The 24,024-nt window shown below is 43.9% G+C and overlaps 1 protein-coding gene across 2 annotated transcripts in view; it reads right to left on the bottom strand.

The window, feature by feature from the left end:
- Positions 1-24,024, bottom strand: part of LOC115155538 (ly6/PLAUR domain-containing protein 6-like) — a 41,824-nt gene that overhangs the window by 6,982 nt on the left and 10,818 nt on the right. Inside the window, exons 1-2 of one of the 2 annotated variants that reach the window (XM_029702231.1) lie at positions 16,373-16,483; positions 1,771-1,944 (exon numbers count right to left, since the gene is read on the bottom strand). In XM_029702231.1, the coding sequence (XP_029558091.1) occupies positions 1,771-1,888 (118 nt within the window). In that variant the 5' untranslated portion in view covers positions 1,889-1,944; positions 16,373-16,483. Of the gene's footprint in view, positions 1-1,770; positions 1,945-16,372; positions 16,484-24,024 lie in introns of those variants that run through there. The other variant, XM_029702230.1, reaches the window with a different exon arrangement.

Raw genomic sequence — 24,024 nt, 5'->3', positions numbered from 1 at the left:
GATCTAATTGACACTGAGGACCAATTAGTGAGTGTCCACATTCTGGCCACGCTGGAACATTCTGTTCGAGTCATAGGGACAGCCAAAGGACAATAATCAATCAGTTACCCTCAGCTGGGTCTTGTTGATCATCATTGTCACATTGCTGGTTCATGCCACTAGAATTCTAATCTACATGACAGTTGTTTGCTGTTCGAATTGTCTTTGATTTGTTGATAAAGGAAGTCATAAACGTCATACACAGTAAGAGACAGAGCTCACAGTGCTGTAAAAAAAGAATTTGTCCCCTTTCAGATTTTCTCTACTTTTGCATATTTTTTATACTGAATGTTATCAGATCTTCAAGCAAAACCTAATATTAGATAAAGGGAACCTGAGTTTACAAATAACAAACAAATATATATACGTAATTTTATTTATTCAATAAACAATGTTACGCATCACCCAATTCCCCTGTGTGAAAAAGTAATGACCCCCTTACACTCAATAACTGGTTGTACCACCTTTAGCTGCAATGACTGTAACCAAATGCTTCCTGTTGTTGTTGATCAGTCTCTCACTTCGCTGTGGAGGAATTTCGGCCCACTCTTCCATGGAGAACTGGTTTAACTCAGCGACATTTGTGGGTTTTCAAGCATGAACTGCTTGTTTTAAGTCCTGCCACAACATCTCAATTGGGATTAGGTCTGGACTTTGACAAGGCCATTTCAAAACTTCAAATTTGTTGACCATCTTCATGTCGACTTGATTGTGTGTTTTGGATCGTCTTGCTGCATGACTCATCTGTGCTTCAGCTTCAGCTCACAGACGGATGGCCTGACATTTTCCTGTAGAATTCTCTGAATTCTCTGATACAGAGCAGAATTCAGGGTTCCTTCTAATAAGACAAGTCATCCAGGTCCTGAGGCAGCAAAGCATCCCCAAACCATCACACTAGCACCACCATGCTTCAACGTTGGTATGAAGTTCTTACTGTGGAATACAGTGTTTTGTTTTCGGCAGACATAAAATGGGATCTAGCTCATCCAAAAAGTTAACTCATGTTTGCCAAAAAGCACCTGATGATCATCAAGACTCTTGGAAGAATGTTCTATGGACAGATGAGACAAAATTATACCTTTTTGGATGACATGGAAATATTAAACAGACATCAATAACATATAGATACAGTGTGTAAAATGTTGCTAATGGGTGGATGAGACTAAAGAGGGCAGAAAGCACTGACAACATGGGGCGTCTGACAGCCCAGTAGCTATGCACAGAGTCACGTGACCCCACACCTCAGATCAACGAGATGTGCCAGGTGGTGCAGAGGGGTGGGGGGTGGAGAGGGTGTGGCGGGGTGCAGAGGGGTGGGGGGTGGAGAGGGTGTGGCGGGGTGCAGAGGGGTGGGGGGTGGAGAGGGTGTGGCGGGGTGCAGAGTGGTGGGGGGTGGAGAGGGTGTGGCGGGGTGCAGAGGGGTGGGGGGTGGAGAGGGTGTGGCGGGGTGCAGAGTGGTGGGGGGTGGAGAGGGTGTGGCGGGGTGCAGAGGGGTGGGGAGGCAGCAGACAGTTGCTGTGCCAGCTGTGCATCTGTCTGGTTAGGCTGGGGGATCACAAGTTCACTGGATACCCCTAACTGCTATTCATGCATAGCATAGCCTCTGACCCACTTTTTCATAACCCTTAAAGAGATTCTCCGGTGCTTTTGTTTACTTTTTAGCAAATAGTCCTGAAAGTAGGCTCCCGAGCCAAAAGTGGTCCCCAAAAATATAATAATAAAAACTATTACTTGAGGGATGGAGGTAGATGATATCCTGTTCTGTGAAGTCCTTTGATTGGGCCGTTTTCAGCCAATCAGCGAGGACCATCAGCAGTAGGACCCAGGCCACTGCAGGCCAGGGTTCCATTGCTGGCCGCGGCTTCACACATGCAGGTCTCTGATTGGACAACAACACGATGACACCTGCAGAGGAAAAGAGAGCCCACATGTAACCCGATTCTTAGTTAAAGTACCTGTTTTAGTCTATATGAAATCATGCTTCATTTTGCACAATGCAGACAATCCCTTTGGATGTCTGATCAAGGCATCCTGACTGCCTATCCCAACTACATGCCATGGAACAGTGACCATGGGTGTCTCCAGCCCTATTGGAAAACACAGAGGAAAGCCACTGGACATCCACCAGACCAGAACAACAGAGCAGTGTTTCTCATTACATCTGCGTCCGAAATGGCATACTTTTTCCTATGTAGTGCACTACTTTTGACCAGGGCACATAAGACTTCAGTCAAAAGTAGTGCACTGCATATGGAATTGGGTGCCAGTTGGGATTCAGCCTACATCTATTATCCCCCCAGTCAAACATCTCCTCACTAGATCAATGACAGTCTGCCAGGGACCAGGCCAGATGCATCATCAGCCCTCATACAGTCTTCATTCTGATCGAGCTCAGTCTTAGCGCAGGGAGAAAAGAGTAACAGAGCTAGACATGGATAAACAGTTGGGAGAGTAATAAACAGTATATGCACACAACAATGTCTTTCAGTCTAACGATAGCCTACCCTGTGGCTCAGTTGGTAGAGCATGGTGTGTGCAACGCCAGGGTTGTGGGTTCGATTCCCACGGGGGGCCAGTACAAAAAAATTTAAATACTTTTTTTTTTAAATGGTATGAAATGTATGCATTCACTACTGTAAGTCGCTCTGGATAAGAGCGTCTGCTAAATGACTCAAATGTAAAAATGTAAATGTCACAGATGATTTTGAATACGATATTTCAAGGTATCAATTGAGAATAGTCAAATCTCGGGCACATTAAAGACACACCCCTCTACAGAAAGTCCTTTTTTCAGAGTGTTTTTTAAATGTATTTATTTAACCTTTATTTAACTAGGCAAGTCAGTTAAGATAAACATCTTATTTACCTTTTATTTAATTTATCTAGGCAAGTAGGTTAAGAACAAATTCTTATTTACAATGACAGCCGACACCGGCCAAACCCTAACGACGCTGGGCCAAATGTGCACCACCCTATGGGACTCCCAATCACAACCGGTTGTGAAATAGCCTGGAATCGAACCAGAGTGTCTGTAGTGACGCCTCTAGCACTGAGATGCAGTGCCTTAGACCGCTGCGCCACTCGGGAGCCCCAGTGTGTAGCGGGTGCAGTGTTGATTATTTATGATACTAGTTACTGACGTGCCTTTCTTCATTGCACCTGAGGGGATAAACTTGTATTGAAATGAATAGGCCTTCAGTGAGGTTTTGTAGCAATGCCATGTCAAATATCTAATGTTTATTTATTAGATCATTACACTAATCTATTTTTCTCCCCCCAAAAATGTCCTCAGCTATGACATTCATGCGTGTGAGGACTTGACAGCATCTCAAATGATTGCGGGAAAAATGAGCAGTTTATCTTATCATCTTGTTCTGTAGAGTAAGAGCAGAAAGCTAAATCAGAGGAAAGATGGTGAGAAGACAGCGCCTTCAGAAAGTGTTCACACCACTTTACTTTTTCCACATTTTGTGTTACAGCTTGAATTTAAAATTTATTAAACTGAGATTGTGTCACAGATCTACACACAATACCCCATAAAGTAAAATGTTGTTTATAGAAAATGTTAGAAATTAATAAAAATGTAATGCTGAAATGTCTTGATTCAATAATCCCTTTGTTATGACAAGCCTAAATAAATTCTAGAGTAAAAATGTGCTTAACAAATTGCAAAAAAGTTGCTTGGACTCAAATCCGTGTTCAATAATAGTGTCAGGAGCGTCGTAAAAAGTGGACCAAGGCGCAGCGGGTATCGTGCTCATCTTCCTTATTTATTTGGAATAAACGTGAACACTTAACAAAAATAACAATTAACAATGAAAAACAGTCCTGTAAGGCTACACAGCTATACATGGAACAACTACCCACAAACAGTGACAAAAACCCCCTACTTAAATATGGCCTCCAATTAGAAGCAATGAAGAACAGCTGCTTCCAATTGAAGGCCAAACCAAAACCTGAACATAGAAAGACAAACAGATTAAATAGACATTCAAACATAGACAACATAGAATATTACCCAAAAACCCAAGACACAAATCAACACACCCCTGCCACGTCCTGAACATACTACAATAACAAAATGACCCCTTACTGGTCGGGATGTGACAGTCCCCCCCCCCCCAAAGGTGCAGACCCCGAATCCACCTTAACCAACCAACAGACCAACAATAACCCACAACAAAAAAAAAAACTAAAGGGAGGGAGGGAGGGAGGGAAGGGAGGGTGGCCACCGACGGTTCCTGTGCAAACACCCCCCCTTCCCCAAACTCCCCCCTACAGAGGTGGCTCTGGTTCCGGCCCTAGTCCCCAACCTAACCTGTCCACCCTCGCTGAAGGCTCTGGTTCTGGCCCTAGTCCCCAACCTAACCACCCTCGCTGAAGGCTCTGGTTCCGGCCCTAGTCCCCAACCTAACCTGTCCACCCTCGCTGAAGGCTCTGGTTCCGGCCCTAGTCCCAACCTAACCTGTCCACCCTCACTGAGGGGCGACTATGGCAGCGCCGGACTGGCGGGCGACTATGGCAGCGCCGGACTGGCGGACCAAGTGCTCACTGCAGGCACTGGCTGTACCGGGTTATGGAGGCGCACTGGAGGGTGAGTGTGGGGAGCAGGAACAGGACGTACTGGGCTGGGCTGGCGCACTAGAGGCCTGATGCGTGGGGCTGGCTTTGGAGGCGCCAGACTAGGAACATGCACCACAGGGCTAGTGCGAGGAGTAGGAACAGGATGTACTGGACTGGGCAGGTGCACTAAAGGCCTAGTGCGTGGGGCTGGCTTTGGAGGCGCTAGCCTAGTAACATGCACCTCAGGGCTAGTGCGAGGAGCAGGAACAGGGTAAACTGGACCTGGAGACGCACTGGAGGTCTGGAGCATACGGCCTGCACAACCCTTCCTGGCTGAGTGCTCCATATAGCCTGGCCATGTTGAGGAGCTTTAACCAATCGCACCGGCCTTTGAATGCTTCTGGGCAATATAGTGTGCATTTCCGCATAGCTCGGTGCTTTCTTGATCCGTCACTCACTGTAATAAGCACGGGGAGTTGGCTCAGGTCTGCATCCTGACTCTACCCAACTCCCCGTGTGCCCCCCCCCAAAAAAATGTGTTGGGGGGGGGGGGGGGGAGATGCCTCCTGGTCTCCTCTAGCTCCCTTAGTTTGTCCTCCCAGAATCGTCGTTCATCACTCCAAGTCCATCCTTCTCCCTGGTGCTCCAAACCCCACTGCTTGGTCTTCATTTGGTGGGTAGTTCTGTCAGGAGCGTCGTAAAAAGTGGACCGAGGCGCAGCGGGTATCGTGCTCGTCTTCCTTTTTGTATTTAGAATAAATGTGAACACTTAACAAAAAATAACGACGACAAAACCCAGTCCTGTAAGGCTACACAGCTATACATGGAACAACTACCCACAAGGACAGTGACAAAAAAACCCTACTTAAATATGGCCTCCAATTAGAAGCAACGAAGAACAGCTGCCTCCAATTGAAGGCCAAACCAAAACCTGAACATAGAAATAGACTAAATAGACATTCAAACATAGAAATGGACAACATAGAACATTACCCAAAAACCCAAGACACATAAATCAAACACACCCCTGCCACGTCCTGACCATACTACAATTACAAAATGACCCCTTACTGGTCAGGACGTGACAAATAGTGGTTAACATGATGACTACCCCATCTCTGTACCCCACACATACCCCCACACACATGATCTGTAAGGTTCCTCAATCGAGTAGGTAATTTGACGTACAGATTCAAGCACAAAGACCAGGGATGTTTTTCAGCGCCTTGCAAAGAAGGGCACCTATTGATAGATGGATAAAAAAAAAGCAGACATTGAATATTTTGAGTATGGTGAAACTATTAATTACACTTTGGATGGTGTATCAATACACCCAGTCACTTCAAAGATACAGGCCAATGGTGATTTAAAAACTGTTACAGAGTTTAATGGCTGTGATAGGAGAAAACTGAGGATGAATCAACAACATTGTAGTTACTCCACAATACTAACCTAAATGACAGAGTGAAAAGAAGGAAGCCTGTACAGAATAAAAAAGCATGCATCCTGTTTGCAACAAGGAACTTAACCTGTTGTGGATAGGGGGCAGTATTTTCACGGCCGGGTGAAAAAAACGTACCGGATTTAATCTGGTTACTACTCTTGCCCAGAAACACTGCCAAAAATGTGGGAAAGAAATGAACTGTTTGTCCTGAATAAAAAAAAGTTTGCTTTTGGGAAAATCCAACACATCACATCAATGACTAACACTGTTCATATTTTCAAGCATGGTGGAGGCGGCATCATGTTATGGGTATGCTTGACATCGGCAAGGGAGTTTTTTTAAATAAAAATAATCTGAATACAGGAATAAGCACAGGTAAAATCCTACAGGAAAGCCTGGATCAGTCTGCTTTCAAACAGACACTGGGAGGCAAATTCACCTTTCAGCAGGACAATAACCTAAAACACAAGGCCAAATCTACACCGGAGTTGCTTAACAAGATGACATTGAATGTTCCCGAGTGGCCAAGTTACAGTTCTGACTTAAATCGTCTTGAAAATCTATGGCAAGACAGGAAAATGGCTAGCAATGATCAACAATCAACTTGATAGAGCTTGAAGAATTAAAAAAAATAATAATGGGGAAATATTGTACAATCCAAGTGTGCAAAGCTCTTAGAGACACCCAGAATCGCAGCCAAAGGTGCTTCTACAAAGTATTGACTCAGGGGTGGGAATACTTAAATAAATCAGATATTTGTGTATTTCATTTTCAATAAATTTGCAAAAAATTCTAGAAACATGTTTTCACTTTGTCACTTTCCTTGCAGGCCAAGAAACGAATCATATTCTTGAAGAAGGTGACGTTTATTCATTTGAAACTCCGTCAGAGGTACTGTGTGATCTTTAAATCCAATGGTGAAGAAAGCCTACTGTTGTGGAACACATCTAACCCTTCACTTAGTAATTACTAAATGAAAAAGCTTGTTCAATCTGGATTGTACAGGGTGGAGTGCTGGACAGCTGGCAATATTTCACACCAACAATGTATTAGTCTCTCAGTTTGCAGTCATAATAGTAATGGAATATTCTGCCATTTAGGATGGACAGTAGACCTGCAATGTAAAGGTGCAAGTGGTGGTGACAGCATGACGGTTCAATGGTACACACAGGAAAATTCAAGATACATGAACCCGGAAGCCTCTCACGGAGGACCAAACCAGCAGAATCCAATTGATTGAGAATAACTCCTCTCTCCGAATTACCAACTTTACCACGGAGGACATAGGCATTTACATCTGCACTGTAGAGGAAGGATACCATTGTAGTAGTAACCTGATATTGACGTATGTTAAGGATCTGTATATACATGTCTTTGTGGGAGAGAGGCCTGCACTACCTTGCTTTAATACTGACTCAAATACGACACAGATATGGTGGGACACCTACAAGAAGGGAAAAGGCATCACATCATTGCCATCTCAAAACCATTTGAGTGACCTCGCTGACCTCGGAAAGCAGATGCATGTGGTGGATGGAAGAGAGACTAGGAATTACTCGCTGGTCATCCCATTCCTGATGCTGAACCACTCTGAGGTTTACTCATGTCTGAAGCATCAAAATCAAGTGAAGAATCTCATCCAAAAGGTATATGCTAGTGGTCTGCCCAAAGTCTGACCAGCTCACACAGTTCTTCTCAGAGGGAGAGGAGGTTGCTCTCAGCTGTAACTCTACTTCTACTGAGTCTAACCAGCTTGAGTGAAGAAGAAAGACTGCTGAAGGGGACCATGTCATCCTGGTCAAATCTACTGGACAAATCAGAAAAGCAACCATATCTGAAGATTTGAATGGCCAAATTAATGTATCTCAAGCTCCCATCTCTCTGGTCCTCTCTAACCTGTCACTGGGGGACAGTGGGGAGAACTATGTCTGAAGGAGGAGATGAAGGGGTGTGTGTATCGATAACTACTACCTTCTGTGGTCTGCTGGGGATGGTCTGTGGTCTGCTGGGGATGGTCTGTGGTCTGCTGGGGATGGTCTGTGGTCTGCTGGGGATGGTCTGTGGTCTGCTGGGGATGGTCTGTGGTCTGCTGGGGATGGTCTGTGGTCTGCTGGGGATGGTCTGTGGTCTGCTGGGGATGGTCTGTGGTCTGTTGGGGATGGTCTGTGGTCTGCTGGGGATGGTCTGTGGTCTGCTGGGGATGGTCTGTGGTCTGTTGGGGATGGTCTGTGGTCTGCTGGGGATGGTCTGTGGTCTGCTGGGGATGGTCTGTGGTCTGCTGGGGATGGTCTGTGGTCTGCTGGGGATGGTCTGTGGTCTGCTGGGGATGGTCTGTGGTCTGCTGGGGATGGTCTGTGGTCTGCTGGGGATGGTCTGTGGTCTGCTGGGGATGGTCTGTGGTCTGCTGGGGATGGTCTGTGGTCTGCTGGGGATGGTCTGTGGTCTGCTGGGGATGGTCTGTGGTCTGCTGGGGATGGTCTGTGGTCTGCTGGGGATGGTCTGTGCTGTGATCGCTATGAACCTGAAGACCAGGAGAAGAGACCAGGCTTCTGAAAAGAGCAGGAGGGTCGCAGCTCAGCCTCCTGGACAGCAGAACAGCAGAGTCGAAGTGGAGAGTGACGGTATGTTGGGTGAGGAATTCATCAAAATTCCAACATGTAAGGGTAATATCTATAAAACGTTATGTTTCTAACTACATACCTTTCCATTTTTTTCTGTTTGTGTCATTTCGTGTGTGGAAGGGGTGGTGTTTTATAATTGTGTTTTATAATAGTATTGTTTTATTATAGTGTTTTGTAATTGTATGGTTTTATAATAGTGTTTTTTTTATAATTGTGTTGTTTTGTAATTGTATTGTTTTATTATTCTGTTTTGTAATTGTGTTTTATAATAGTGTTTTATTATTGTGTCATGTTTGCTGTTTGTGATATTAAAAAGAACATAAGAAGTAGACATTATTATATTAGTATTCTTTACTTATTGTTTCCTTGAATTTATTTCTTATTAGTTTACATTATTGTTACCCAATGTATCAACTTGCTTCCAAGTCACTTCTCTAGAGCTCTGGAAGTGATACAAATATGCTGTAAATGATCATCAGTTTTCTGTTTCCTCTGCTTTAACCACAAATAAATAAAAAGTCTGACTGAAATATTATTGGTTTGTTATTATACACCTGTCATGAGAGGGAAATATGATTTAATCAAAAGTTATTCCGGAAGGCTTATGGAATGCCTGAGGCATTGTGACGTAAAGTAGGGTGACTGCCATTGGATTGATGTATCACCATCACAACAAAGAGAATAACCTTTTGCCTACACTTTCACACTTAACAGGACAGAGAAATAAGATTCCCTAGCAACATTACAGGGGGAAGGAGGAAGTTAATGCATTAGCATGTACTGTATATTGTACTCTCTAACTTCAGCTGTGCATGCCTTTTATGGTATGCCTGTGTCCTTGAGTGTCTGTGTGAGCCTGGTTAAGGGCTCAGACACACGGAAAGCGTTTTCTGGCTGAGAGTACTTAGCACCTCTGAACGTAATTTGCGAACTAGTGCGCACCGATTTTACATGCAGAATGACGTAAGTCAGACGTCTACAGTGAGTTGTCCCTAAAGCACAGCCTGCTGAACGATCGGCAGACGAACGCTAGATCCACGTGCGGTTCTGGGGGGGGCCAGTGTCCCTGTGACAACAATTTTGGACTCCCTTGTGGCCGCCCTAAATGTGCAGTATGAAATAATTTTTACATACATTTTTGCTATCGTTTTTACATCCGTTATTAGACAGTGGCAACGATGATGATTATGAACATGGTCTTTTGCCTGCTAATGCCTGCAATGCAGTGAAGAAAACGATATGACAACAATAACTTCTAATGTAACTGGCCCCTCTAACAGTACAACTGGCCCCAGCTTGGCCCCCCCAGTTGAAATGGTCTAGAACCGCCACTGGTGCGATGTTTGTGCACATTAAGATGTATTGTTTTACCATTAGGTTATGGATCTCCCTTGACTTTTCCAGAAAAGATTGAATAATTCTCTCTGAAAAAATATACAGTTATCCACAACATGGCCAATATAGATAAACCAGCCTTACCTAGACACAATATTGTGAAATTCATTAGGATGAGGAATGCATCTGCAAAAGGGTGAGGAGATGAGGAAATGGTCTCTTTTTCCAAGGGCAACCTTGTTATCCAACTTAGCGATTCTGGGTAGATGTTAACTTCTCTTAAAGTCTGTAAAAGTCTGTCCAGAGAATTGTAAAGTGGCCTGACCTTCCAGAGAATGGTAAAATGGGCTGACAGGGCCAGGATAGCCAGGTTAGATTGGACCTCTGTCAGAGCCTAGACCACAGGACACAGCCTGAGAGATGGAAGACAAGGCTCGTCCATCAACCCTGAGGGAAATGTAGGTGTTGGCTGGCGTAATTGTGTTGTCCTCACCCTGAGAAAGACCTTGGGCCATTCTGTCAGAGAGAGCTGAAAGGTATACAGAAGAGAGCCTTGTCAGGGGACAAGGCCCTGCGGTTGTTTTTTATTCTTTAAACAAAGATTGAAACCATTTACGCATTTGTCACATACACTTGAATCAAGCCCTAGGTATGGCGGTACAAGACACAGAGAAGGGTACAAAGCAAACTGATTAAGAAACTGTATTTGAGTAAGAAATTGCATTTGGCTCATTCCTAAGATTAATTCAAACAAGAAACAACAACAAATACATTCCTCTAAACTTCACATTCAGTTAAATTTAATCTGGTAAAATCTGACACCCCCAGTCATAAGTCAAACTGATTCTTATTAGAAGATTTACCTCTGAGCCTCACTGGGTCATTTTAGGATTAGCTCTCAAAGTCAGGTGACCCAAACTGAGCAGTGAATTCACCAAACCAAATCAAATATTGCTCACAAATGGCAGCATCTCCCTGAGACGTTACACTTTAAAGTCTCCTGTAAGCCATCTTTTGTACATCCCATTGCCTCTTCAGTTAACCGGTGATGTCATTAAGGACAGGCGTACGAAAACCATTAGCGCTTCTGTCGCCCAGGGCGACCAGGCCGCTGTGGTTGGGGAGTGACAAAGCACTTTAATGTATTTAACCAAGCAGCACCATCTAAGAACACAGCCAAACCACATCCTTTTACTCTGGACTTATAAGCTTTAATATTTGACATTGTTATATGAAAGCTGCTAAACCAAGTTTACTGTGGATTAGGATTTGTATTGTGTATGAACCTTGAGGCAGGTAGCTAAAGTAACATGGGCCAAAGAAATCTAAAAGACTAAGGAAATGATCTTTATCTTATTGACACACTGTTTGATTTTCAGCATACCAAAACAAAACATCTTTCATTTTCTGGGATCTGGCTCATAGCGTACTGGGAGTGTTTTCCCTTCTTTACATCACACTGCTGTTGGAGAGATAAGATACGTTTGTCTATCTTATCATGTTAAATCAGCTTCTTTTTTTAACTAATGACCCAGAGCAAATATTTTCTCTTTAGTCTGAGCTATTGGCAGGGTACCTGATTTATAAAAACAACAGAACCGTTTGATGTAGGGATGTTTCTGTGATAGAGAAGATAGGGCCTGAGGTTGTGGTTGTGCTCCAACTTGGCATAATGAAATATAATAAAGCCTTAAGGGAAGGCAGAAACCATCGCAATACTCAATGTAAGTCCGCAATAATGGATTTGATTTGAATAGATTAAGCAGTAACTAAGAGCACAAAACGTTCCAACAAAGCCATCACGATGGGAGAGACATCACGACGGCAGAGACATCACGACGACAGAGACATCACGACAGAGACATCACTACGGCAGAGACATCACGACGACAGAGACATCACGACGGCAGAGACATCACGACGACAGAGACATCACGACAGAGACATCACGACGGCAGAGACATCACGACGACAGAGACATCACGACGACAGAGACATCACAGAGACATCACGACGACAGAGACATCACAACGTCAGAGACATCTCGACGGCAGAGCCATCACGACGTCAGAGACATCTCGACGGCAGAGCCATCACGACGGCAGAGCCATCACGACGGCAGAGCCATCACGACGGCAGAGACATCACAACGGCAGAGCCATCACGACGTCAGACATCACCACGACGTCAGAGACGTCACGACGGCAGAGACGTCACGACAGCAGAGACGTCACGACGACAGAGCCGTCACGACGACAGAGACATCACGACGACAGAGACATCACGACGGCAGAGACATCACGACAACAGACATTACGACGGCAGAGACATCACGACGTCAGAGACGTCATGACGGCAGAGACGTCACGACGACAGAGCTGTCACGACGACAGAGCCGTCACGACGACAGAGACATCACGACGACAGAGACATCACGACGGCAGAGACATCACGACGACAGAGACATCACGACGACAGACATCACGACGTCAGAGACATCACGACGGCAGAGACATCACGACGTCAGAGACATCACGACGTCAGAGACATCACGACGGCAGAGACATCACGACGGCAGAGACATCATGACGGCAGAGACATCACGACGGCAGAGACATCACGAGACATCACGACGGCAGAGACATCACGACGGCAGAGACATCACGACGGCAGAGACATCACGAGACATCACGACGACAGAGACATCACGACGGCAGAGACATCACGAAGTCAGAGACATCACGACGTCAGAGACATCACGACGAGAACAAGTGTGTTCAGAGAACTGATATGTAATAGTAGAATACTTTATATACAGGTAACTGCCAAAATAAAGGAAACACTTCAGTAAATGAGGGATACAGATTATATTGAAAGCAGGTGCTTCCACACCGGTGTGGTTCCTGAGTTAATTAAGCAATAAACATCCCATCATGCTTAGTGTCATGTATAAAATTGGCCATTATTTTGGCTACCATGGCTAGAAGAAGAGATATCAGTGACTTTGAAAGAGAGGTCTTAAAGGAGCATCAGGGGTTTAAAGTGTGTGCGTGTGTGTGTGTGTGTGTGTGTGTGTGTGTGTGTGTGTGTGTGTGTGTGTGTGTCTCAGTCACCAGATCTCAACCCAATTGAACACTTATGGGAGATTCTGGAGCGGCACCAGAGACAGAGTTTTCCACCACCATCAACAAAACCAAATGATGGAATTTCTCATGGAAGAATGGTGTTGCATCCCTCCAACAGAGTTCCAGATACTTGTAGAATATATGTCAAGGTGCATTAAAGCTGTTCTTGTTCATGGTGGCCCAACACCCTATTAACACACTTTATGTTGGTGTTTCCTTTATTTTGGCAGTTACCTGTAGGTTGTCAAAGTTATCAGAAAAAAGGGGAATTCAAAACAATTCCAGCATTTGCTGAACGGTGGCATTCAAGCCTGAACTAATCTCTACAATCACACAGACTCTTCCCTTCAGCAGCACACTAACCTGACTGGAGAGAACCATGTAGGATCATTTGTTAAGGTAAAGTACGTCAAGCCCCAAATGATACCAGCCCATCAGGTACGGGTGCTCTCGAGCGGCTAGTTGTTCTTTACCATTCGGCCATCAGATTTGCCACCAATGCTCCTTATAGGACACATCACTGCACTCTATACTCCTCTGTAAACTGGTCATCTCTGTATACCCGTCTAAAGACCCACTGGTCGATGCTTATTTATAAAACCCTCTTAGGCCTCACTCCCCCCTATCTGAGATATCTACTGCAGCCCTCATCCTCCACATACAACACACGTTATGCCAGTCACATTCTGTTAAAGGTCCCCAAAGCACACACACTCCTGGGTCACTCATCTTTTCAGTTCGCTGCAGCTAGCGACTGGAACGTGCTGCAACAAACACTCAAACTGGACAGTTTTATCTCAATCTCTTCATTCAAAGACTCAATCATGGACATTCTTACTGACAGTTGTGGCTGCTTTGTGTGATGTATTGTTGTCTCTACCTTCTTTCCCTTTGTGGTGTTGTCTGTGCCCAATAATGTTTGTACCATGTTTTGCGCTGCTACCATGTTGTGTTGCTACCATGTTGTTGTTATGTTGTGTTGCTACCATGTTGTTGTTGTTATGCTGTGTTGTCATGTTGTGTTGCTACCATGGTGTGTTGTCATGTGTTGCTGCCTTGCTATGTTGTTATCATAGGTCTCTCTTTATGTGGTGTTGTCTCTCGTCGTGATGTGTGTTTGGTCCTATATTTTTATAAGAATGTGTTCTTAACTGACATGCCTAGTTAAATAAAGGTTAAATAAAAAAATACAAATAAAATCAGGGTTTGCCATTTGAATGCTTTTAAAACATGTTGTTGACTGTGTTACAGTAACTGTGAGTACGATAACATGAGTATTGGCAACGCACCACTGCAAACTGCCGAGGGAAGTTATGAGGGATGGTTGGTCGAGTAGTTTCTTTACAAAACGACTTGTTTACATTCAACACCAGAATCAGTGCCTCTCAACTACACTTGTTCATTACAGCTCTCCTGTAAACACATACATCGTGTAATGCAATTTCTACTTCCAATTTGATGCCAGGAAAACCAACACCACCTATTTATTGAGCTAAGCGTCACAACAAAAACCAACACAAACCAACATATACAGGCTATGCAGAGTCCCGGCCCAATGTACCGCACTGCCTCCTGGCCCTCTGGACACTGGGCTGTGGCACTCTGTAGCCACGCTGGACTGCACTGCCTCCTGGTCCTCTGGACACTGGGCTGTGGCACTCTGTAGCCACGCTGGACTGCACTGCCTCCTGGCCCTCTGGACACTGGGCTGTGGCACTCTGTAGCCACGCTGGACTGCATTGACTTTGCTCCCAGAGATGTTATCATGGTTGAAGGTCCACAGTGTATTCAGGGAGAGACCAAAGAGAGAGGTGTACATATCAACCAGCGGCAACCCTGACCCATTTCCTGTTTCCTGCTTCGGTCTGTCAACAGGGTAGACATTAGCAACTACTGTAGCAGGTAGACAGACACATACATGAAGCATATTGACAGTACAGTAAAATCCCTGTAGACACACTAAAGAAGAAAAAAAACTATCAATAGACGTATGATAGATAAAGTTCAACAGAAACTACAAGTCTGACAAAAGTTCAAATACTTTTACTTCAGTTCGAGAGATGTGGTAAACACTAACTTGAAACCATTTTACTTACCTAAACTTTATGCAAACAGACACATTCTTGCATGACCTTACAGTATAAGCTCTAGGGCAAAGGGCTTTCTTTGTCAAGAGTTTCTTTACCACGAAGTCTGTCTTAGAACACGTATTTAGAAAATACCAGCATTCCAGACCTCCCCCATTTGGAGTGAAGTGATTACCTAATTCCATTATTTTCCCAGATGGAATCACTTTCTCAGTAGCACATGAAGTCCTTAGAGGACTGTTGAGGTTCTAAAACAAGCCAGAGAAACCGTTGACTCGCCACAGAACTGACGAGGCAGATCAGATGTGTGTTTCTGATAGACTAAACTCTGCCTGAACCTCTACAACTCTGGGGAATACAAAAGAATAGCTCCTATATGAATGAGGAGAAAGCTAACGGACACAACCTCACAGGCATCCCATTGACATGGGGAGTGGGGACAAGGGTCTGGTTTCAACCTACAGGTCTCCACACAGAAGCCTGTGGACATCTTCTTTACCTCCATCTCTCTGCAAGGAGTCTAGATTTACATGTTACATGCTAATGCTTCTGTGTTGGGAGGTGAGACTGTGACCTAGTCAGCAGGTGCCTGGCCTGATAAAGACCACTAGGACTTTGGAGGAGACAAATAGACAAGATTCTAACAGAAATGGAGAAGGATCGAGAAAGGCACAGGGCGACTACAACATTGTAGATAAACGGAGGTCAAATGGATAACGGAATTACAAAGGAATTGCCTACACATTGAGATAAAAATGACCACTAGCTAGAAGCTTCCCACAAACTATGGGTGTTTGTATTGACCCTTTGATATGATTCTTGAAAATAGATTTCAAATGGCATTTGATGTCGGTCTTCGTCTGTTTTGAGATCAGCACTAGGAATTTCTTTAACAGAGCTTCCTCTTCGATTAATTCATTAATAATCTTAACATGCTATCTGAGATAAGCATCGATCCTTGGTCAGACAGAGAGCATAAAAAAAATATTTTAAAAAATCTGAGAAACATTTTAATAAGTCATAATAATTAATGGGTGGTTGTGAAGGGCAACCTTTCAGGCAGGAAATTCTTGGATTGGAATTTCAATGGCACCTCCCTCTCTTAACCTCTGCCAGGTCGTCTGCCATAAGCTAAACTTGTCATGAAAACCTTCATACCTGCTGGCACGCGGTGCAAATGGAAGCTGTGGTCACTTGTTTGTATAAGGTTGGAATGTTCCCTTTTGTTCAACAGGTTTGAGGGCAGGGCTGATACACTGTTGGTTGGCAGATGGCACAGCCGTAGAGGTTATCACTTTGGAGGAGAAGAGGAAGAACCGACAGTCTCATTTCTTAGCTCTCATCTCATTTATTTACCTGTGTAGTATTTTTCACTCTCTCTTTATCCATCCCACAACACAGCCAGGATGAATCTCACTCTGAGGTGACAGGTTAAAGGGCAAAGCATCACACTCCAGCCTTTAACGCATTTTAGAGTGGTTGCATTTCCCCAACACTCTCACTTTTAGTTTTTCACCAAAACAAGTGGCTGGTCGGGGCAACCGATCACAGACTCGGGATTGTGGCTTTAAATGCAAATGCATAGGAAAGGGTGTGTGTCTGGGAGTGCTTACGTTTAATTAGCCTGATGTGAGAGGTCAATAGGGAAGTAATGAACCAAAGCAGCCCTTCATCTTTGTAAGATCCCTCTCAGTGCCCCTCATGGCCCAAGGGGAGTAGTGAATAACTCCAGGTGGTTGTGGATATTGGAGGAGGGTAACATTAACACCACTCATAAACAAACAAACCCCATTCATCACACAACCTTAGTGAAATGTATTCTCTAGTTGTAGATCCACATACTGTAAGAAACAGAATGACATTTGCCTTGCCTCTGTACAACTGGACACAATGTCATCCCATCCCATTCTCCTTTCAGATCAGTTGCCAAAGACAGACCTCACGTTAATATTACTTTAGATATACAAATCAAAACCCCGACCCAAAACGTTTCGGTTCAGAGCCTGAGCCTTCTTGTGGGTGAGAGCAGCAGAGTCCCTCTCTATACTGCTGCCAGCATTGTAAGGCAATTAGTGGACCGCAACACCATCTCCTGGCCTGAGCAACGACCTGTGAACTGTGGTTCCTCCCTTCTGACTGAGCAGCACAAATGCAAATCACCAGCAGTCTTGTGACTCCGAGAACTGGTCTGATCAGATTCAGTAAGGGAGGGAGGAATGGAGAAGGTAGGGAGGGAGGACGGGAGAGAAGGTAGGGAGGGAGGACGGGAGAGAGGGGGGGAGAGAAGGAGGGGAGAGTGGTAAGGTAGTTACTGCAAGCTTTTCTTCCTGTGCTGTGTGCCTTTTACAGTTGTGCACATTTAAACCGCGTTGGACCCAGGGAGCAGAAGGGAATAAAATATGATAAAAGTTATTATTATAGCATAATAAGCCCCAGTACATGCAACAGTAGGAGGGGTTTGCCTGAACTTGCCTGCTCTGCTGAAAAAAAGCTCAACAAATCTATGCCGTATGAAGACCTTTTGTCCCTTAACAAATCCAATTATGCTATTCTCTCAGAGTGATTCAGAGTAACAAAGTAAAGCTGATTAAACGCAGGGCTGACAACCACAGTCGAGACAAACCCCCATTGATCCAAAAGAACCAGAACAATGCTTCACCAACGACCATCCCTCTTGTCATTTGCCATATGGCAGCAGCCAACGAAGCCCCGGCCCCTTGGTAGCCTACCCACAAACCCCGGGGTCGCATTCCACATGGCACCCAGTATTCCCTATAACGTTTACATATTTTGCATTGCTTGTCTCATACATACTGTATTCTATCCTATTCTACTGTATCTTAGTCTATGCCGCTCTGACTTCGCTCATCCAAATATTTATATATTCTTAATTCCATTCCTTTAATTGAGATGTTTGTGTATTGTTGTGAATTGTTAGATATTACTGCACTGTAGGAGCTAGGAACACAAGCATATCGATACATCCGCAATAACATCTGCTAAACACGTGTATGTGACAAATAAAATGTATACAGTGCACTACTTTTGACCAGGGCTTATAGAGCTCTGGTCAAAATTAGGGCACTATATAGGGAATAGGGTGCCATTTGGGAAGCAGACTGGGAGTCAGATCGGATCAGAATCACTGGCTGGCTAATTGAAATCCTACATGCGACCAGCACAACCCTAATTCAGCAGTTTTCTTTTGAAGTGCTCCAAGTCAGTTGTATAACTTTCTAATCCCCATCTCGACCGCTGGCGCATACGAAGATCCAGAGGATTAGCCATGTAGCTGGTACTCATGGAGGGAACAGGCTGCTGGCTACAGCCTACAAATGCCATGGCCAGGAATAAAGGGTGTCCACTCTACAATAATAAAGCAGCGGAATGTCCCCTACCTTGGCCTTACCATGACATGGGATCTGCCTAGGTACTCCTTTTAAACCAGACTTACTGTAAGTCACATGACGATAGACACAAGCTATGAGATGTGCAGATTTACCACAGTAGGGTGAAACTGTCTGGGACTGTAATAAGAGAGTGTCAGGACACTTGATCAAATGAAGACTTAATTAGGATTGTATGGCTCAACAGTTTGGGAATATAGTCATTATAGTCAATGCCTGTTTGTGTATACAGTTTATTAGGTACACGAAAATGGTTCGCTCCTTTAGACACGTGGCTTGCTATATAAAGCAGGCAGACAGGCATCGAGGCATTCAGTTACTGTTGGATTGAACGTTAGCCTGGGCAAAACGAGTGACCTAAGCGACTTTAAGTGTGGTATGATCGTGGGTGCCGGGCGCGCCGGTTCCAGTATCTCAGAAACGGCTGACCTCCTGGGCTTTTCACGCACGACAGTGTCTAGGGTTTATAGAGAATGGTGCGGCAGACAAAAAACATCCAGTCATCGGCAGTCCTGTAGGCAAAAACAGCTCGTTGATGAGAGGTCGAAGGAGAATGGCAAAAATCGCGCACGCTAACAGGCGGGCTACCACAGGCAAATAACAGTTCAACAGTGGTGGGGCAGAACGGCATCTAGGAATGCACAACTCGTCAGTCCTTGTCACGGATGGGCTATTGCAGCAGACGACCACACCAGGTTCAACTCCTATCACCTAAAAACAAGAAGAATCAGCTCCAGTGGGCACACAATCACCAACACTGGACAACTGAGGAGAGAAAAAAAATATTGCCTGGTCCGACGAATCCCAGTTCCTGTTGTCAGGATTTGGCAAAAGCAGCATGAGTCCATGGCCCCATCCTGCCTGGTGTCAACGGTACAGGCTGGAGGCAGTGGTTTAATGGTGTGAGGGAAAGTTTTCCTGGCACACGTTAGGTCCTTTGATACCAATTGAGCAACGGTTCCATGCCCCGAAGAATTCAGGCAGTTCTGGAGGCAAAGGGGTGTCCGACTCGGTACTAGATGGGTGTACCTAATAAACTGTTCCATTCAATTGCTAGTGAGTAGGCTAGTTATATACATTAGAAGACAAGACACCACTCCATTTAAAGGAGCAGGGAACTTTCAACTGTGGAGTTAATGTTTTAGGGCCTTCTAGAAAATAAAGGAATGCTCCAAGTGCAATGCGATCAAAGCTTCCTTTACTTTTAACTTCATCCCATTAAAATATGATCAGTATGCATTGAAGTATTTAGGCCTACATAAATCACATTAACTCAAACGCTGTCGTGACATCACACAACAAATACCAGGCGAGCAATCCTCCTAATCACAGGGTCATTTCCCAAATGTCTAAATAATGACCTTTATCCTGACATTCTGTGTTTTCTGGCCTGTAGCTGCAGCTTTTTTTTCAAACAAAGCTTGTAAATTTGCCTGCATTTCTACAGGGCAAAACAAGTCAACTAAAAAGAAAATATGGGTGTCCTTTAGTATCGAATCATGTTTACAACTTACACATAACCTATGAATATGAAAACAGTAAATATATTATGATCATTAAGAAAATATACAAATATGAGCAGGATTAAACAAAGTTCTATAGGAATGTGAACATCATAACATCAAAAGAGGGTGAAACAGAATACTTTTTAATATCTCACGTGTGACTGTGACTGGGGTTTGATGGGAAACAGAGGGGCTGAGGGGGGGTAATGTACCCAGTAACAGCTGTAGAAGGTTCGGACTCAGAGAGAGGGTCTGCAGGGGAGGACCTGATCTCTGTGAACTTGATGACAACATGGGTCCAGTTGAAAGTCAACATAGGAGCTAATTGGGATTTATCTCTTTTGTTTTAATAGAGGTACAGTACACAGGACGGGACAAACCTCCCTGCTTAGTGACAAAATCATTTCACAGCACATGTGCAGGGAATGGACTGGTGACTTTAAAGGTTTAATTAGGAAAGCTCCTCTTTGGTGTTCCCCAGGTGGATGGATAAATGTACAGTACAGCTTTTCAGTTTCAGCAAGCTGAACAGCTATAAAACTGGACTGGTTCGGATTTTGTTTGAGATTGATTGAACATTTGAGGCCAGTGCTGAGGCTGGGCCTGCAGTAAGAGACAGACGACAAAACCCATATAAACAACCCGTTAACTGTCAATAAAAGACAGCCCCCCCCCTGTATATATTGTTATTTTTTACTGCTGCTCTTTTAACTACTTGTTACTTTTATCTCTTATTCTTATCCGTATCTTTTTGAAACTGCACTGTTGGTTAGGGGCTCGTAAGTGAGCATTTTACTGTAAGGTCTACACCTGTTGTATTCGGGGCATGTGACTAATACAATTTCATTTGATCTTTCCAAACAAAACTCAACAAATCTCTGGTTCTCCGATTTACTCCCTAGCAGCCCGTGGAAGTAACGCTGAAGTTACAGTTGATCTTACAGGTCTGCTCGCATTGTGACGATCTGAGCTCCCAGAGAACTCATTTCTCTCAGTAAATATGACAGGTTTAGGACCACATTTTTCTCCTTTCTTCCCAACAAGAGTCTGTCATAAAAAAGCACACAATTAGACACGGTGCTTCAGCTTTAAACAATATGTTCTGTAAAGGCCTGACTTCAAAGTCAGAATGACTGGCCGCTTCGTTTGGAAGAAAATGACCATGTAACCTGAGGAAAATTGGACTGATCGATTCACAGTCAGGAAATATAGTTTCAAGCGTTCAATTGAAGATGGGCTTAAGTCTTAGAGACAAAAAAAAAACTTTTAATGTTACATTTTACTATTGGAAATGCTCAGGTCCTGGAAGGGAATTATTATTTTACTCACGGGAAGAACAACTGTGATTATTGTAGTATATCCACACTTAGGAATTCAATAAACAGAATGTAAAACAGGAAATGGCTTCATAGAAAGGAAATGAATGATCCTCTCATTATTTGAGTGAGTTTTATTGCTTGCTTTCCCTTTGCGTGCCAGAAACATGTGTAACTTTGCAGAAAAAAAACATGGATACTCCTAGTACTACTACAAAGCATGATTTATGCATAGGACACCACCCAATCACATTCATGGCATAAAGTGCTGAACTTCAAAGAAATATCATCAAACGACATATCTCAAGAGACGTGCTTGTATCTCTGGTTGTAGATAGAAGAACCGTGCCCCTTTACGCTCTGTTCCATTCAAAGGGTTGAGCAGGGTGATGAACTTGCCTGCATACTAAAATGGAGGTTAATCAGCGGTTCTTCATACTTCACTGCAATGCAAATGAACATCGCTACACTCTGTGATGAGAAAATTCACAGCATGAAACCACCCAGATATCAAAACACAGAGAATTCTTATCAGTTGAATATTTAGGATATGCCACTCAGTTGCTACAGCAGAATATGGTAATCAAGCATCCTAACCCCAATATACCAGGACAAAAAGAGACAGCAGGTTCACCCCAAGATGGAAGCCTCTTCCTGGCACACAGTGGCGTGAGGGATGCGGTGTGGACAAATCAAATACATCTGTTTTCATGAAACCATTCGGAAAGATGCCAAGGGTGTCACGCCCTGACCTGAGAGAGCCTTTTTTTATGTCTCTATTTAGGTTTGGTCAGGGTGTGATTTGGGTGGGCATTCCATGTCCTTTTTTCTATGCTTTGTATTTCTTTGTTTTGGCCTGGTATGGCTCTCAATCAGGGACAGCTGTACATCGTTGTCGCTGAGTGGGAGTCATACTTAGGCAGCCTGTTTTCCTTTGGGGTTTGTGGGTAGTTATTTTCTGTTTTGTACATTTTGTGACCTGACAGAACTGTTGGCTGTTGTTCATTTTCTTGTTTGTTTGAAGTGTTTCTTATTATTAAAACATTAATATGAACACTCACCACGCTGCGCTTTGGTCCCCTTCTTCTACAGACGACAAGCGTTACAAAGGGGTGGTAATTAGAATCAAAATCTGAAACTGAACTGAACTCTACAAGGACACACCCCTCTGCAGCCATGGAAAATCCTAGGAAAACCCTGCCAGTGGTTTTCTATGAACTAATATACTGACTACACCGGCCACACGCGTGCGTCCGCCATCGCGATCATGACTACGCAGGTTAAAATACCAAAATCAACTGTGAATCAATTACATTCATTTCGGGGCAGGTCGAAACACATGAAACATTCATGTTGCTAGCTAGTTACTCCTGGAAGATGAACATTGGGTTTTTATTTTACCTGACATACATATGGACCTCTTTGTATCTGGTTCCTTTTTGTATTCGGAACTAGAAGCACAAGCATTTCGCTACACTCGCATTAACATCTGCTAACCATGTGTATGTGACAAATACAATTTCATTTGATTTGATCTGGTGTCATACAAAATCATGTGTTTCTCTTCCACAACGATTAATCCACAGACAAAAAAAGTAAACCTAGTTAGTTTTTAGTTAATCCTTAATTATAAACTGGGTGTTTCAAGCCCTGAATGCTGATTGGCTGACAGCCATGGTATATAAGGCATATGACAAAACATTTATTTTTACTGCTCTAATTACGTTGGTAACCAGTTTATAATAGTAATAAGGCACCTCAGGGGTTTGTGATATATGGCCAATATACCACGGCTAAGTGGATAAGGGCTGTGTCCAAGCACTCTGCATTGCGTTGTGCGTGAGAACAGCCCCTATCCGTGGTAAATTGGCCTATATATCACACCCCCTCAGGCAGTATTGCTTAATTATAGGGTGTCCACCAACGCTGCCCAGTGTGAGTGAAATAGCGCTTTGGTGATGACATTTCCCTTCCTTATGTTATAAAATACATTTCACCAAGACAAATATGATTATTGATGTTCTGAATCGTCCAGTGGGGTCTTCCTCTCACATATCATTAACATTAAATCCAAAAAGTCAGATTTCATAATATATCCTACATTATTACCCTGGGTGGTTGGAGCCTTGAATACATTTTGTGGTCGTCGTCATCAAAGTTGTTCCCGCGGGTCGCAAAAAGCAAAATTAGAATGAGACGACCTGAATTAAATGTTAAAGTCTTTGAAAAGAAAAAGCTTGGTATATGCTCAGTGCTCTGTTGACATTTCATACAGGCACGCCTGTTTTTGTGCGAAATCGAAAATATGAACATGTCTCAAAATCGTCATCCCTCTTACCTCTATATTGTTTTATGTCCTGCGGATTCCAGAAGAAAGATGAGTTCGACAGGAAAGTGAGCCTGTCAGGTAGCTAGTAGCCCAGAATCAAGCTGACACTATTAGAAAAAAGGGTTCCAAAAAGATTATTCGTCTGTCTCTTTTTGGTTCCAGGTAGAACCCTTTTTGGTTCTAGGTAGAACCCTTTTTGGTTCCAGGTAGAACCCTTTTTGGTTCTAGGTAGAACCCTTTTTGGTTCCAGGTA

The sequence above is a fragment of the Salmo trutta genome, chromosome 20 (assembly GCF_901001165.1).
Source record: "Salmo trutta chromosome 20, fSalTru1.1, whole genome shotgun sequence".
NCBI classification, from domain to species: domain Eukaryota; kingdom Metazoa; phylum Chordata; class Actinopteri; order Salmoniformes; family Salmonidae; genus Salmo; species Salmo trutta.
The sequence above is the reverse complement of the archived record's forward strand: the minus strand, read 5'-3'. Positions and strand labels throughout refer to the sequence as shown.